The following is a 17,843-nucleotide window of genomic DNA, read 5'->3' as shown; positions in this document are numbered from 1 at the left end:
GCTCAGTAAACGGTATTTAGGCAACAAAAGGTAAATGGATGTCATTAGCAATGAAACTTATTGTAAATTTAAGAGGCTAAAGATATTAAAAATTAAAAGCACAATAACCAATAGTATTTCTAAATACCAATTGAAGAGTCAGCATGATGTTCTCAAGGCTTTTCCAGGTTTTGTGTCGACATTTCATATTTTGGCTTGATATTTGTGTGTAGACCACATTGTGTTTATTCACATGGACATTTGGGTTTGAGTTCTAATTTGAGCATGTTTCAATTGTTTGGGACAACTGTGAGAATTCTAGATCACATCCATTCTCATCTACATGAGAATGTTTATATTGGTACATCCGATGGTATCCTATAGGTCTCTGAGTATCGGTGTACTCTATTCTCCAAACTGGATCATCTCAATAGGCCAATTAAACTCACCAAGTATTTTGTTTACTTTTTTAATGTACTATTGAGACTTTCTATTCTTTTTTTTTTTTTTTTTTTTAAGAAATTACAACTTTCAACTCCAGATTCTTCTTGGCTATTTTTCGTAATTTCTCAGTACTCTCTAATGAGACCTTGTCCTGGCTTTTAGGTCTTTAAACATTTTCCCTTATGTCTTCGCACATATTTAAAATTCCTTTAATGACTTTCAGCCTACCACCTCTGCCCAGGGTTTCGAGATGTTCCTGGGTTCTTATGATTTTCCAACTTTGTCTTTGTGCCAGTCCTGCGGCTTGAACTCAGGACCTGGGCATTGTACCTGAGCTTCTTTTGCTCAAAGGCTAGCACTCTACCACTTGAGCCACAACACCACTTCTGGCTTTTTCTGTGTATGTGGTACTGAGGAATCAAATTCAGGGCTTCATGCATGCTAGGCAAGCATTCTATCACTAAGCCACACTCCCAATCCCTGAACTACTTTTGAGAAGTCTGTAGTCTCTGTTGAAAAAGGTCATTAAAGTCTCTGATTCATTTAGCTTAGTGTTAGTCATTGGCTAGTCATTGGTTCAGTGACTGGTCATTCACTGGCTGGAGGATGAACACACTATGTACCGGGGCTCTGTAGGTAGGCACACACCCACAGCACGTAGCCAAGGAGATGACAACTCCCCCTCAGTCTTCACTCTCACTTGCGAAGTATAGCAAAGTTAGCCAGTGTGCCCTGTTTCCTTCCTCCCCTCCCTCCCTTTTAAGTGATAGCACTATATTGCACAAAACAACATTTCTCTACTTTTCTGCTCAGCCATTAGTGGAAATGCTCTCAACCTATTTACCGCTAGAATTTCTTCTTATGAATTAAAACCTGTAATTCTTAAAAAAAAATACTTCCATGTCAGGCCTAGTCAGACTTGAAATCCAGCTTGGGGAGACTGACCCAATCCCAAGCCAGTCTCAACTACATAATGAGACACTAGAAGAGTATATATATATGGCCAAGTAAATAGACAATGTACATTTTTAGTTTCTGATTTTTGGTTGTACTTCTATATTTAAACAAGTTAAAGAATATGTAATCATGAAACCTAAATTTGTTCCAGAATACTAAGTACAATGACAAAATGCATGCTCACACGTAATTAAAGCATAAAACACGTTGTACTTATAAAGTTCAGTATCTGTATACCCTCAATAGAGGTTATTATTTTTATTTTGCTAACTAGGAATAACTGCTAACAAAAGTGATTTTTATTTAGTAATGTACTTCTCATTTTTCCATTTTTAAAAAAAGTTATTTTGACATTTATCTTTAAGGTGAAAAACAAAGCTAACACTCTCAACATATACTTCATAAACAACAAATGAGGACAGCTGATCGCTATCATCTTCAAATTCACAGCTAGGAGACACTACTGCAAAGGAATCTGTAGGTAAGTACTTGTGATTTTGTAAACATAACTTGAATTCACTTAAAAAAAAGACAAAAACCTTCTATAAAACCTTCCCAGACATTTATTCCAATTAACATTTATATTATAATAGAATAGTAAGAAAAAACAGGAAAGTAAGGTCTAGAGAGAAAGCCATCAATCATCAAATGTGATTTTCTTCCCCTGAAACACGGTGATGTTAGCCTGCTGCTCCTTCCGTCTCCTGCTGGCTTCCCAGGATGGGTGAAGAGGGAGCTGTGAATGAGGTCTGGTGGTCTCAGGTCCTCTCAGGGCATGTTTATTAAACCGACTCTTCACCTGAGCTTTGTTTTCTGAGAAATCTTGGAAGAGAAAGCAAAGATAATAAAAACTAAACATATATAAACAAGAAAAGAAAGAAATGGACTGCATCTTACTTGAATAAACTAAAAAAATTCTGCTTTAAAGATAGTAATACATAACTTAAAAAGTGATTCTAACAGGGAATGTCTTGGAATGGAAATTTTACACCGAGTGGGTAATTTTGGTATCCATACTTCCCATGATTCTAATACACATTATGCTGCCTTATTAACCATGATATAAAGAGGAAGGAACTTAAGTCCTGCTGAAATGGATTTGCAATTGTGATTTCCATCCTTCCATGTGGCAGAGCATTGCTACTGCATGTGGAGATTCGTAGCTATGGACACATACCTGAGATTTTGCTCTTTGGAGCTTGTTCTTTGTAATTCCTAAAAGAAAAAAAATGCCATTGTTATTGTTATTATTATCTTTGTGCTGGTACTGGGGTTTTAACTCAGGACCTGAGTGCTGTCCCTAAGCTTTCTCATTCCAGGCTGGCTCTCTGTAACTTAAGCTACAGCTTCACTTAGGCCTTTTTGGTGGCTAATTGATGAGAGACAGACACACAAACTTTCCTGCCCCAGCTGGCTTCAAATCTTGACACTCAGATCTCAGCTTTCTGAGTGGATAGACTTATAAGCATGAGCAGCCAGTGCCTGGAAAAAAACATGAATATGACCTTAAAAGGTAAATAAATCCTCTGTTCTTAAGCAGATGATATAACAGGATAAATCTTACCACAGGCCTATCAGAGTTTCACATTCAACCAACATGTCATAAATGTGGATTTTAGCTATATATCCAATGTTTGATTCCAATATTACTTCAGACATATAAAGGAGTTATGAATCTATTCTTACAAAGACTTCGGTTTGTAAGTTAAAAATAACCTGCCAAGTGAGTTGAAGGTGGCAGCCTAAGGATTACAGACGACAGAATACCAGTCAGGCAGGAGGCAAAGACTAGGAACACTACAGTTTGAGACCAGCCTGAACAAAATGACAGCAAGACTCCCATCTCCCAAACAAGCTGGGCATAGTAGCTCTTATTTAGCCAGCAACTCACAGGCAAAAGGATCATGATTAAAATCAGCTACTTGTCTACTAGCCAGGCCCTGAGTTCAAACCCCAGTATCTGTAAGCAACAACAACAAAACAAAAACCCAAACACAAACTATTTAATTTTCTTTTCTCTGTTCTTGGGGCCTATCTAAAGGATTTCAAACATCTCACATTTAAGATTTCCACATGTTGTGGAAAGGAATGGTGACATATTTTAAATGAAGGAAAAACCCATCTTTTGAGACAGGAGTCTAAGTTATTTTAATTAATTTCAGGCTCTGAAGATATAGCCAGGTGCTGGTTGCTCAGGCATATAATCCTAGCTACTCAGAAATTTGAGATATGAGGATTGAAGTTTGAAGCCAGCCAGGGCAGGAAAGTCCATGTAACTTAATCTTCAAAGCTGGAAATAAGAGCTGTGGTTCAAGTGGTAGAGCACTAGCCTTGAGCAACAATCAAGGACAGCACCCAGTAGTCCCTGAGTGCAAGTCCTAGGGCCAGCACAAATTAAAAAAATAAAAATAAAATACTTTACCAGTTTAATACTCTTGTCTAAGTGTTTAGAACATTATTCTATTCTGTTAAGGAGTATCTTTGACCTATAGTAAAATAATTTACTAAAGAAAAATAGCAGCTACTAAAGAAATCTGCTAAACATGACTCACTCTAAAATATGCTATCTTCTAACAGATAAGAACTTTATGATTTATACAAGGACAGAGCAATGGGAAAACTCAATGTGAGGCCAGCAGCCTTACATAATGAATAAAAACGACACAGAACAAATGACTGATGTCTACAGCAGTGGTCCTGAGTCATCAAAACTCCCCACCACATCCTTTTCACCAAGTTCTGTTTAAGCAGAGACATGAAAAAGTTTCAAATTTTTCATCAAAAACGGGCAGTTTTGTGGGCTGGGAATGTGGCCTAGTGGTAGAGTGCTTGCCTAGCAAGCATGAAGTCCTGGGTTCAATTCCTCAGTACCATACACAGAAAAAGCCAGAAGTGGCACTGTGGCTTGAGTGGTAGAGTACTAGCCTTGAGCAAAAGAAGCAGTGCCCAGGCCCTGAGTTCAAGCCCCAGGACTGGCAAAAAAAAAAAAAAAAAAAAAAAGGTAGTTTTGAAGGTCTGATAATTCAAGGTTAAAACAAGTCAGTGCTGCATGTTATTTGGCTGTTATAGCATCTCATTTCAGGCTGCAGCTGGGACAGCTGGGGCACTGTCACACACTTCTGTATGCCTTTCCACTTAAAGTTAGAGAGGGACAAGTTTAGTTTGGGTTGTACAAACTACAATGACTTGTGGTTGGCATTTCTTCCCTTATTGTTGGGAATATACTGGTATTTCTTCTTCTAAAAAAGGAATACAAAAGCATCCTTACCTTCTGGAGCTTTTAGATCCAGATAATGAGTGGAAAAACACAGACTCTAACTTCCTGGCTTCTGTTGCTGGCTTACTTTGGTTACCTCCTCTACCCCAAGGGGCTGCACGCTCATCCTCGGTAGGTTGCTCCATCTTTTGGGGAGGTCTTTGCTCCTTAGCTGCAGAGTGGGGGCCACTTTGCTTCTTTCTTGTCAGTCTGGCTTTCCCAATGAAGAAGTCATCACCACTGTCACTCTCCTCAGACATGGAGGACTGCTTGTAGAACCTTTCTTCTGTGCTATCATCAAAGTACTCCTTTTCCTCCTCCTCTTCTGACTCACTTCTGCCACTGAGTGCGTGCTCAGATACTTCCTTCTTTGAACTCTCACTTGCTGATTTCAGTCTGGGCTCAGCAGGTGTCTTCTGGCATCCAGGGGGACAAAGAGACCCTTTTCCTGAAGGCTTTGATGGGGAAGCTGAAATGTCCACTGCTTTTGGTCCAGGTTGTACCTTGGCCACTTTTTCTTTTGAGTCACGGGTGGGTTTCTTTGCTGATACTTTGGCTTCCTTGTCCTTCTGCTCACCTGTAACGGTCCTCTCATGCTGCCGTTTATCATTTGAACACAAAGTGCTCTGAGAAAAATTTTCTTCTGAAGTGGTCTCTGATGGCTGAACTTCAGTAGCATTCTGTCTTGCATCTTTAAAGGACTGGACAGCAGCTGTTGGAAAAATAGTGCAGGACTTGTTTCAGCATTAACACCAGTGTAACAGTACTGTTTCAGTACCAAACTTCTTAAATGATTTGAAACATGTAAGAGAACAAGTGGACTTTATACTAAATATGTAAAATGGGTCTGAATTCACAAAGAAATAATTTGACTTCTTGAAAAATAGATTTATCAGATGTGCTCAGATACCGTCTTGTTAAACTGCCAAAGAAAAAGAAAATTGTCCTTTTTTACATGTCTGAGTTATGAAGAGCAGAAGTCACTAACACAAATTTGCACCTTGGATTTCTATGGTAATAAGGTAGAATTATGGTGTTTTCAGACATAAAAATAAAACACTATCTGTGACAAAACTAGTCCTATATATTTTATTATATACAAATAAAAATGATGTGAGAAAAGAAGGTTAAAGCAATATGTCAATATTTAGAACTATAACCTGATCATGTTATATAAACACATTAAAATGTAAGAAAAAGTCTCAGATTTAGTTAGCTTTTTCATAAAGCATATTTTCTATAGTTTTTGTCCTCATGTATAAATACTGAAGGATCTATGTTTATAATAGCAAGCATCTTCAAGGGTTGAAAAATGCACTGAGCAGACTGACTTTTAATTCAGTTAATCCATACCTTTCAGTACATCTATTTTTTTCTTAAGAAGTGGGTGCACTGCTAGTCTGGCAATTGCTCTTTCAGTTGCAGTAGAATCTGGCTGCAAAATTAAAAAAAAAAAAACACAAATATAGGGGGCTAAAAATAACTCAGCTCCGTTTAGAAACGTTTAAAGGATCTAAAAAGGCTAAATCAATATGAAGGAATCTAATAACGTATAGAACTAAACTGTCTGATACAGACAAGTTGTGATTACTACAATATTTGAAGTCCCATCTAATTAAGGTGTAGGAACAATGTAATGCTGTATACTCATATTCTGAATGTCTCCTATCTTGGCTGTATTGTGTATTGTTTGAAACAACACCAAAGACTTGAGGATGATTGGATGAGAATAGTTTATGATGCAACATTTAATCCAATGAAAATTTAGATTACTCTAGTAGTAGATGTAGACTACTCTAAGTACATGATGTAGCTACAACTTCTAAATTTCTACTTCCAGCTCTCACATGAGCCCAGAATGGTATGCAGCCACATAACTGAAATACAGTTGACACATCTAGTCAGAACTCTTTTGAGTTTCCCCTCCAATATGCTTCTCCTACTGTTTTTCTTCTCTGTTCTTTTCTTTTCTGTTCTGTTCTGACTTTCAGTTCTGATTACTCAGGCCTAACATTCTAAGGAGTCTTCTATTTCCCTTTCCCTCATATTTCACAATACATTCCCCAGCATATCACATGGCTCTACATGTGTAAGACATATAGAATCAGTCATTTCTACTCTTTCTACCTTTGATTAAATCACCAACTCCTTTACCTGGACCAACACTGTAAACTCATACATGATCACTCTCCTTCACATTTTACTCTATTTTATAGTCACTTTTCCCTAGAGCAGGGCAGTGATGTCAAATCATTTTATTTTCATTTCTCTAAGCCTCCTTGCTTTCAGATGTTTAGGTTATTCTGGTGCAAGCTCTTTTTAATCTGCAATGTTTTTCTCTCAAATACACAAATGACTGATCATCTCACTGTCTTCAGGCCTCAAATGTCATCACAAACAACACAAAGCTACCACTGTTGATTTTATCTACTTCACATAATTTAATATATATCAGTGCAAGTATCTTCATACTTTTGCTGTAGTCAGTTACAAGTAGTTTTAGAACTGTGGTAATACCTGAATGCCTACTGTTAACTTTGGATAAACACTATACTTTGTAATCATTTTATCACTGAATTTATTCAGCAAATAACTTCTCTATCCCAGAACTATCTTTGATTTGGCAATCTTATTTCTATAGGTGCTATTTTTTAAAAAGGCTCTACAATAAGCTCCACAATTCTACAACTACACATTAATCAAAATTTATTATTTTATTATAAATATTATTATATGAATTTATTAATCTTATTTATATGTGTCTCTCTGTACAAAGTTGCAATCTCTGCTGGACATCATGTATTTACTGCAGAATCCCACAGCACGCATCATGTTGCTGTCAAATTGGAACTGTGCATCGAGTTCAAAGACAGCATAGAAGTTTTTTCATATACAAAATCATACATAAAACTGAGCAATTATGTGAAATTATGACTATCACAGCTTTAGGCTAGTAACTATGCAATTTGTGATTTTTTTAAAAGAAAAACAACAGTTAATACACAGAAAAATAAAATACACCATTCTATGAATAAGTACTTTGTTGAAAAGATAGCTACTTTTAAGGAGAATATGAAATTTTTAAAAAGATTCTTAGCTAACTGCTAATACAGGATAAAAATGTGGTTTATTCAGGAAAAGGAAGAGGTTGGACATGACTTCCTATAATCATTCTTCATCAGGGAATACATTTTGTGCCTCTGAATAACTGTAAATATGAAGTCCAATTTCAATCATGGGCACTAGTCATGTCTCTAATGGTGGCTAAAACATTATTTTTTAGGTAGCAATATAATTCTGTTTAAGAAAAATGGATTAAAGATACATGGCTTCCATATTCTCATTCATTTTGATGATATTCTTTTTTTTTTTAATCGTCTTTTCAGTGAATCAAACCCAGGGATTTGCCCATTAGCACTCTACAACTGTGCCATATTTCCAGCAGTGGAAATCTATTTAACAAATATGTTGTTGGAAGAGGAGGTATTTCAAATGATAGAGTGTCAACCTTGAGCAAAAGAGTGAAGGAAGAAATGTGAGTTCTGGAGTTCAAGCCCCCACTATTGACTGACACACACACACACACACACACACACACACACACACACACACACACACACACACACACACACGCACACACACACACACACACACTGTCTTGCAGGTTCATATGAATATAAAATGGTGTGTATACATATGCATAAACATACATATATGTATATATACATATATATACACACCCATTACAGTACAAAGGCAATACAGCAGCGTACACACACACACACACACACACACACACACACACACACACACACACACATACACACACACACACACATACACACACACAAAATGATTTTACAGCTTCTAACTTCTACAAACTGGAAATCTGATCATGTCAGCCCAGGCTAGCTTCAAACTTGTGATCTTCAGGGCTGGATATGGCAAAGAGCTTGCCCAGCAAGTGCCATGTCCTGGGTTTGATCTCCAGTCCCAAACCAGTCAAAACCAAGTAAACTGTGATCTTCAGATCTCAGTCGCCTAGGTCACTAAGACTGTAAGTTGTGAGCCACAGCACCTAGCTTTGACTTTATTCTTAAGAAAGCGAACTTAACATTTTAAGTTCTAAGTCTATTCTTAGGAAAGCAATTTTAAACCTTTCTTTAATTTTGCTCTAATTTTGTGATTAGGTCAAAATTTTTGCTATCCAACTGATTAGATATCTAGACTGTCTTTAAGATTATTTACTTAGGAAAAAGCTATAACTCCAAATCAGATTTCTGAATTTAGTGTAATATTCCTAACAGGTCTGCTTGTTATAGAATAACTTTTCTAACATTGAGTCTTACCTCTAAATGTTTTTTTTTTTTTTCACTAAAATTTGTAAAGCCTACTTCAAAGCTATACAAATGTAAAAAGAGGCCATGAAGCAAGTGGGCCGAGACTCCTTCTTTTGATGGTGGTTAGGGTTCTGCGGCCCTAAGATGTCCATATGTCCGCTATGCTCTGTCTTGCTCACCAGCATTGGGCTAAGTGCAGGAACTTGTGGGTTAAATTTAGGAACCCACAAGAAAGGGTGAGGCGGTCTCTGCCATGAGCCTTTAACCCCTGGGCACACCCTTTCTTTACTACGTCATCCCTCTTTCTATATACTGAGCCTTATTATCTTTTTCTACCCAAGGACATAAACACCATCTTTGGAGGCTCCCAAGGTGGCGTTTCATGAAAAAGGCTAAGATAAATGTACAAATTACTAACCCCATTGATCTCAAAATGGTAAGCTTCATTTGATAGATTGAAAATGTTATAGATAGATATAAAAGCAACAAATATGTTGATATATCTGAAATTTAAATAAATCTATTTTAAAGCTTAAAAGTCTACTAAGTAGTCTCTATGAACAGTTTTTACACCTGCATGAAAAATATTAGGAGGTATGAAGGAAACCACAGCTTTCCTTATTTAAAACTGACACAATGTTTGCCATGGAAAATTCTCAGGAAACTGTGGTTTTCACACACCTTTAGTTTCTTCCATTTCAAACAAATTAAATAAAAAAGTAGAAAACATCTCATTTTTTAACGGGAAAATTTTGTTTTGGCATACTGGTATTTATTGTGAACACAAAGCATTTGGTGTTCAATTTTGAAAAGAATTTTGCAAATGTACCTCTGAATGTAAACAGACTAAAAATAATAAAGGTCTCCTGTGTGTAATATTAATTCTTTGGAATGTTGCCTAAAATGAACTGCCTCTAAATGAACTGGTACAGGAAGAATGCTAGGAGCAATACTTGTTATAGTTAGTTTGGCTTATTAATTCTAAGCTTTATCTGAGGATGTAAATCAACAAATTAACATTTGTGTTTATCAAATCCATTAAGCAAGACAATGGGAAACAGCTCCTTTGGCTGGACAGGAAGAATTATGGCAAACTACACATTGACATTTTTGGAGGTAATAAAATAGATAATATTTTCCATACTGTCTTATGTTCTGTTTGCTCAATTCTCATGTAAGATGAAATTTTAAAGACTACTGAAGACAAAGCCAGTATAAATACCATTTTGTGTTAAAAAATCAAAGAAGGCTTCTCACAAATTTAATCTGATACATACATTACTTTGGGCAATGTAGATAAGCATCAATGCTAAAACCACCCATTTACATGTTAATAGAAATATTAGTCATTCCAGCTATTCTCAATCATCTGGACAAAGTAAGAGCTCTGTGGTAAGGACATTTTTAGCAACTGTGTTTCTTCTCTGATTGAAAGGACAGAAGACTCCATCAATACAGTTTTCCCTAAGCCATCAGGACAGCTTTTAGGGGACGAAGTCATTTACTTTCCTCTTTGGGCCCTATAATCAGCCATGGATCAATCTCTTAAGATAACTGGGCCTACAACATAGAATGTGCATGTCCGCATGTTTATGAAGCATAATCATATTTAAACAAAATCGAATAATGAAAAAAAAGGAAAACAGTGCTTAACGCCATGTAATTGCAATGAATTCTAAGCAAGTGAGGCCAGGATGAACCTTCCTTCCTCTAATCAAGAAAATCAATTTTTTTTTATTGTAAAAATACTGTACAGAGGGGTTACAATTACATGAGTAAGGTAATGAGTCTATTTCCTATTGAGCATTGATACCGCCTCCTTGTTTTTTCCCTACCATCCCTTCCCTCCCCACCTCCCCACCTCTTCCCTCCCCTGCCACCCCGAAGTTGTAAAGCTTGTTTTCAACATAGTGTCTTGTACATCTCATTCTTACAATAGGTCAACCTGTATCCTTATTTCAGTAAGAAAAATCAATTTTTAAAAACGTCTACTCTTTTAATAATGTAAAGACACAGGGAGATGATAATATGACAGAGGTAAATGAATAGGGGGGAAGGTAGAGCTGGAATTAAGAGAACTCAAGTTTCCAGTAGTCACATGATTTAATTAAATTAATGTTCTGTCATACTTATCACTATTTTATAGGTATTTGTGTGTTAGAATCTGGTGCTGGTGCTGGTCTAAGTGGGTAGGAGGAATGGAAGGAGGCTAGGGCTGAAGGCCAGGAAAGAGGGCGAGACAGTATGCTCCACACTGGCACTTAAGTCTCTACACGGGATATACCTTTTTGCAGATCTTTTCAAAGTTGATGTCATCACCAAGAGCAGATTTAGTCACTTCATCAGGTTTCAGTTCCTATGAAAGACAAAAAAGTATAGAAGTTCAAGTTAAACAGCCACTATTATGAATTAAATTCCTTCTGTATCTTGCTTTAAAAAACACAGTATTTTCAATCTAATTTGCTCCGCTTGCATGTTTGGCGGGTCTAGCTCCTCCACCGGAGTTGTTACACCTGTAGCCTGGCTTTGGCTGGTTCTTTGGAGATGAAATTTAACAGACTTTCCTGCCTGTGCTGTCTCTGAACTACAATCCTCAAAGTCTCAGCTTCCTAAGGAGCTAAGATTATAGGAACCAGCCACCAGTACCCTGCCTACAATCTAAATTTTATTATTGTTATTTTAATGATGTATAATCTAAATTTTAAACAAAGATTCAGTAATCCTACTATGTTAGATGCATCCAAAAGAAATGAAATCATTACACTGCAGAGATACTGGCATGGGCATGTGAATTGCAGGACTCCACCTCGCTGTCCATTACACAGTCATGCACAAGGAAAATAGGGTATGTACAAAGGGCGTTTATGCAACAACAAAAATTAAGATCGTGACATTTGTGGCAACATAAAATAATTGGAAGACAGGTCCAAACATATTAGCTAGTCATGGCAATATAAATAGTTACGTTCTCACAAGTGAAAAGTTAAGATAGCTGCTCTCTTAAACTGAGAAAAACAGTGGTTCCTAGAGGCTTATAAAAGGTCGCAGAGGCAAGGGGATAGAGTGAGGCTGGACACTTAAATATCAAATATAGGTAGGAGTTAGTTCTAATGTCCTATATAGCACACTAGAGAAATTACAGCTTATAGTAATTTATTGCATATTTCAAAATAACTATACAAATTTAAAGATTCCCAGCACAGAAATGAGATATATTTAAGGAAATGTTAATTACCCCAGTTTGATCCTTTCTCATTGTACACATCTGTCAGATTTTTGTAATTTAACACAATCTCTTGCCAGGAGGTTGGTGGCTTCTGCTTGTAATCCTAGCTACTCAAGAGGCTGAGATCTGAGGGTCACAGTGTGAAATCAAGCTAAGTGATCTCAAGCCCTAGTACCAGTACCTACACACAAAAATAAAACAGTCTCTTAAAAAAAAGTCCAGGCTCCAGATATACGGCAAATATTAAATTAAAATGCAAATGTTTAGACTGAGGAAGGGAAAACCATTTGTAGCAGGGTTGGTATTTCACACACATGACCTATGTTAATAACAACCTCTACTCTTAGCGCATAAGCAGCCCTGGGCTGGACTGAATACCTTCCCAAAGATGTCCACCTCTCCATTTCCACACTGTGAGTGTGTTATTTGGTAGATGTAAATAAGGGCCTTGAAATGAGACATGGATCCTGGATAATACAGGTGGCCCAAGTCCCCAGGTTCCTTGTCAGAGGACAGTGGAAGGAAGCAGAGTCGAGAAGGAAGGACAAAGCAGAAGCCAGAAAGGTAAAGAGAAGACAAAGGTAAGCACTGGCCTGGAAGAAAGAAGGCTGAGAGTGGAGGTGGGGCCTGGGCGGAAGCTGGGCGGCATACTGCCTGGAGCCCACGGGTGTTCAGTCTTGAGCAGCCTGAACACTTCTAAACTCCAAAACATCAACTCTACACATCTGTGTGGTTTTAAGCCACTAAAAATTCAAAACAACAGAATATATTTTCTATCTCCTTCCTATCTTCACATTATAAAGTAGTCATAGCATATTTGTATATACCAGAGATAATGCCAACAATTAAATATTCACTTTCAAACTTAATAAAATATATATGCCCTGACTGACTTAATGGTCCTTGTCGTAGAACACATACTTGAGTACTTTGGGCCAAGTACTTTGCTTTAAATACACCTATGTGTGTATTTAAAGGGATGCCATCTATTGAGATGCTTCATAGATAATGTAAACGAGTCAAGCTTAGCAAACAAGTATGGATAGGAATCCTGTTTTATACATGAAATTTTTGTCAGTGCTATTTTAAGTAGACCTTGAGGAATAAACACTACAAATATAATGCAAATATTATGAAATCATTCTTCCTCCCTTTGCTTTAGACTGAAAAGTAATAAAAGAGACTGCCTCTCAGAACAAGGCATGGTTTGTGTGTTCTTACAAATGGACAAATACTATAGTAAATGTTAGTTTTCTTCTCAAAAAGTAAGAGGAAATTTTACCCATAGCCTTTCTGAATCCTCCGAAGTCTGCTCTGGAGTCTACTTGAAAAGTTCATGCTACATTGCTGGGACTTGCAAATTGTTTCCTTAAACCTAGTTTTATCTATCTTTTGACTGAGAATATTTAATACATATTTGAAGGAAAACATCTTAAAACAACTCTTTGTATTCTGGAATTGTATTCAAATTTCAATGCAGGGATATAACTTGCTAGGAATTTAATTAATTTACTCCCATTTTAATTTACTCCCAATTTAATTAATTTACTCCCATTTTATGAAAGCCAGTCATTACAGCAAAATTCGCTAGTCTATCAGATTAGTAATTCAAAGTGTAGAGGATATTATGAGAACTGAATTTTAAAAATCTGAAGTCATTTTCCATTTTAAAAGAATGCCTGGCCTGGGACTTGAGGCTTACCCAACAACAAACCAACCCCTTCATTAGAAATAAGTGAATACGAGTGCTGGGGAATGGTGAAGGATGTCATGCTTTGAGGATAAAACTCACAAAGTCCCAGTTCAGTTAAAATAAAGAGAACTCACTCAGATTAATGCCACTTAGAGGCTTGTAGTATTACTAATTTGTTTCTCTTATTTAAGCTTTCAAGTATTAGGACTCCCCAATCTATTTTAATGATAAAAGAAACAATAATATTCTTTAAAGTGTACATACTTGAGTTTACTAATCCACTGACAAACAATAGAGCCGAGAATGATTTCAGCTGCCACTTCAGCTGTAGTTTCACCCACTGTGGAGAAGCCTGGGTTGCTCCCTCTGTACAAGCCTGAGAAGATCTCTCTATAGGACAGGCTCTTGGCCAAGTCTTGGGCCAAGACCTATGTATGAGTCCTGTGGCTGACTCTAGTCTGTATACTTGCAGAACAATAAGCTCTAATTGTATCTACAACAGCTTTTGTTGAGTCCTGAGGACACTACTAGTCACTCACTGAATAGTCTTGGGGATTGTTGACCCATTCATTTTTATAAAAGAAAATTATTACTACATGAGACCATCTAAGGCACCACAGCAGAGGTAGGACTAGACTATTCACATTTTGTTTACTGCCATATCCAGTTGTCAATGATGAGTTTTCCCCCCTCCCTCCTTCCTTCCTTCCCTCTCTTCCACAAGGTTTCACTATGTGGTCTAGGTTGCCCTCAAATTCCTAACCCTCTTGCATTAGCTTTCAGAGTGCTGGACATGTAATGCCATGCACAGCTTAGAAATTACTCCAGTTCCTTCCTAAACTGATATTATTCAGGTTCTCTACATTGACGACTGTTACTCACTAGCAAGATCCAACCGAAGAATTTTAGTTCCCAGTTGTGGAAAGAAGGGACTGTGATGAAGATAATTTATATGTGTTCTACAGTATAACTTGTCTCACTGTACTGCTCAGGTCTCAGTACTGGGTACACCACAAAGCAGACCCAGTGAGAACACTGCCCTGTCCACAGGACATTTAACAGCTCTCTCTCATTCAACTGTCTCTCTTAATCTTCTAAGTTAGAAACACAGTTAATCTCCACTCTCATCCATGTTGAAGTATGCACCTTTCTCTCAGGTAGTAGCTAGGATTTTTAAATACACTACACTGAAGCTCTCTTGTTCTTGTCTCTCTGTCTCATTGGAGTACGGCTTCCCAAAGGCAAGAACCATATTAACTTAAATTTCTATATAAAGGAGCACAGAATGTATGACACACAAATTATAGACTGAAACTATTCTTGCTGAGCTCAAACAAATTGTTCCAGTCAAAAGAACGGCTCCGAGATGACATACAAGTGTATGAAGTTTACTAGCTAAGGACAAGGTTAAGTACTACCAAGTAAAACTTTTACTTTTTAATTCTTAGAAAAAATAACTACTTCATCTTATGTTCTTAAAGGCGCAATGTACCTAGGCAGCGTTGATGGCCTGCGTGACAGGCAACCTCTGATCTGGACTGCCCTGTCACAGTGGCTCTGGTCTAACTTCTGAATGACATTTCAGGACTGCAAGCAATGGCCATCTTATATACCACTTAAATGAAGTAGGAGATTGCAGACATTAAAATTCTCAAAAAAATTTATTCTGTGCTAAAAACATCAATTTTATTGAATTTAATACTACAGTATATGAGTCTACAGGAGTATTTCCAGTTTAAAAAGAAGAAACAGACTGAATTAATAATGGTATAAAACATGACCAGTGCAACCTGTTAATAACTTCAGGAATTTTAGTCTCTGCTACTGTAATAATAGCTTTCTACATCTTAAGTCATCTGCTCATCTAAATTCAATAAGCTGACATTTGAAATTAAAAATTATAAACATGAAATGAATGAAAACTGAGCTAACAGCTTGATGGAGATAAGAAAAAGAAATGTAACTGGCACCAATGGCCCATGCCTGTAATCAGGAAGCTAAGCTCTTAAATTCTAGGTTCAAAACCAGCCCAGGGAGGAAAAGTCCTTGACACACCAAAATCTGAAGGGGGCGCTCTGGCTCAATTGGGAGAGTGCCAGCTTTGATTTAGAAAGCTGAGAGATAGCACCCAGGCCCTGAGTTCAATCCTAAGTACTCACACACAAGAATGCACATGCGTGCGTGCAAGTGAACACATATACACCTATCTAAAAAATTCACAAAGCAAGCCAGGTGTCACTGGCTCATACCTATAATCCTAGCTACTCAGGAGGCTGAGATCTGAGGACTGCAGTTCGAAACCAACAATGGCAGGAACGTCCATGAGACCCTTATCTCCAATAAACTATTGAGAAAAAGCCAGAAGTGATGCTGTGGCTCAAGTGGTAGAGCACTATCCTTGGGCACAAACAAGCTCAAGGACAGCACCCAGGTCTGAAGCTCAAGCCCTAGGACTGGACAAAAAATAAATAAATAAATCATAAAACAACTTTGGAGATTTATCATCACTTTGGCCACTTAAAAGGATTCTTTGACATAAATCTCCTTTAAACATCTAATCTACTTTGGGCACAACTGGCTTATGCCTGTAATCCTGCTGAGATCCTTTCTCGTCCTCTGTCCTTAGTTCCCCTATTTAGTTTGAAACCAATGTCTGTACCTCAAAACATGGCTAAAGACGTACTGAAGTACTACATCATTTAATAAGTCTTTCTCTGCCTTTCACCATGACTCTGACATAGGAGGCAAGGGCCAGGCATGGACTCTGGGCCTGGAGTCTAAAAACCCAGTTCAGCAGAGCACCAGTCAATCAAGCAAGCCAAGCAAGTAAGCCTGGCAGTGAAGCAGTAAGCCCCTGTATGACCTCTCCCAATCTATTTTAGATGTGTTCAATTATATTAATATTTAAAACATATTCCTAAGAGCTTAATATTAGACACTGTGACCACACAACCAAAATGAAGTTTTGAAGTAACATGAAAGTAACCTGACATAATAACACAATGGATAAAATGTATTAACAGATTGATAAAAACATTTCCAAAGTACTGTATATGGAAAAAAAGATGATACTCTCTGTTTAGTGCAGGTCTTAATGGTGGGAACAATAAAAAGACTGCTAATGTATCAGAGGAACGTTCTTCAATTGCACAAAACTATCGATCATGATCTATTTGTCTAGGATGAATTCACAGTTATCTAGAACTGCTTTAGTTTTAGAAGTTGGTGAGTGTGTGGCAATGATTCACTTTGGTTTTGTGAGACTACCTGTGAATTAGTGGTAAATGTTACCTTGTTAGTTATCTATCTTATGATCCAGCAATACCACACTATTGGGCATTTGTCTCAAGGATTACAAATAGTAAAGACATTTGCACAACCATGTTCACTCCTGCACTATTCACCACAGAAAAGTTATGGAAACCACCCAGATACTGTTCAATGGATGAATGGATCAAGGAAACATGATATGTATCTGTGCATGTGTACAACACACAATGGAATTTCAATCACCCATTAGGAAGAATATATAATGGATGGACCAGGAAAAACCTATGTTAAGTGAAGTCAGGTTCAGAGAGATAAAGGATACATGTTTTCTCTCATATGTAAAAGTCATATGACTTTTATATGTGTGTTTGTGTTTATAAAGATATGTATACACCACACATATGAAAACATATTTGTTACCTATATATATATATACACATCAAAGTATTAAAGTATGGCATTTACAGGGGAGTATTCCAGTGGTATAATTAGACTAATTAACAGTCTAACAAAACGAACACCAGAAAGCTGGAACCTGAGGGGTGGAAGGAAGGGGGAGCAGAGAAATGAAAAGTGGGAGAATGGGGAAATGCTATCATAAGATTCAATGTATGTATATATGTGAAAACTAGGAAAATGAAGGGCCAGGTGAGGTTGGGAGAGACGGGAGAGAATGAT

General features: G+C 37.2%; 1 protein-coding gene across 2 annotated transcripts in view; it reads right to left on the bottom strand.

Moving 5' to 3' along the window:
* Positions 1-1,920: 1,920 nt before the first annotated feature.
* The window catches only part of LOC138818201 (serum response factor-binding protein 1-like), a 32,794-nt gene continuing 16,871 nt past the window's right edge, over positions 1,921-17,843 (bottom strand). For both annotated transcript variants that reach the window (XM_070009171.1, XM_070009172.1), the window contains exons 4-8: positions 11,261-11,332; positions 5,990-6,071; positions 4,649-5,348; positions 2,558-2,595; positions 1,921-2,202 (exon numbers count right to left, since the gene is read on the bottom strand). In XM_070009171.1, coding sequence (XP_069865272.1) covers positions 2,018-2,202; positions 2,558-2,595; positions 4,649-5,348; positions 5,990-6,071; positions 11,261-11,332 — 1,077 coding nt within the window. In that variant the 3' untranslated portion in view covers positions 1,921-2,017. The remainder of the gene's footprint in view (positions 2,203-2,557; positions 2,596-4,648; positions 5,349-5,989; positions 6,072-11,260; positions 11,333-17,843) is intronic.

Source organism: Dipodomys merriami, unplaced genomic scaffold, assembly GCF_024711535.1.
Source record: "Dipodomys merriami isolate MVZ:Mamm:240054 unplaced genomic scaffold, mDipMer1.0.p SCAF_72, whole genome shotgun sequence".
Taxonomy (NCBI): domain Eukaryota; kingdom Metazoa; phylum Chordata; class Mammalia; order Rodentia; family Heteromyidae; genus Dipodomys; species Dipodomys merriami.
The sequence above is the reverse complement of the archived record's forward strand: the minus strand, read 5'-3'. Positions and strand labels throughout refer to the sequence as shown.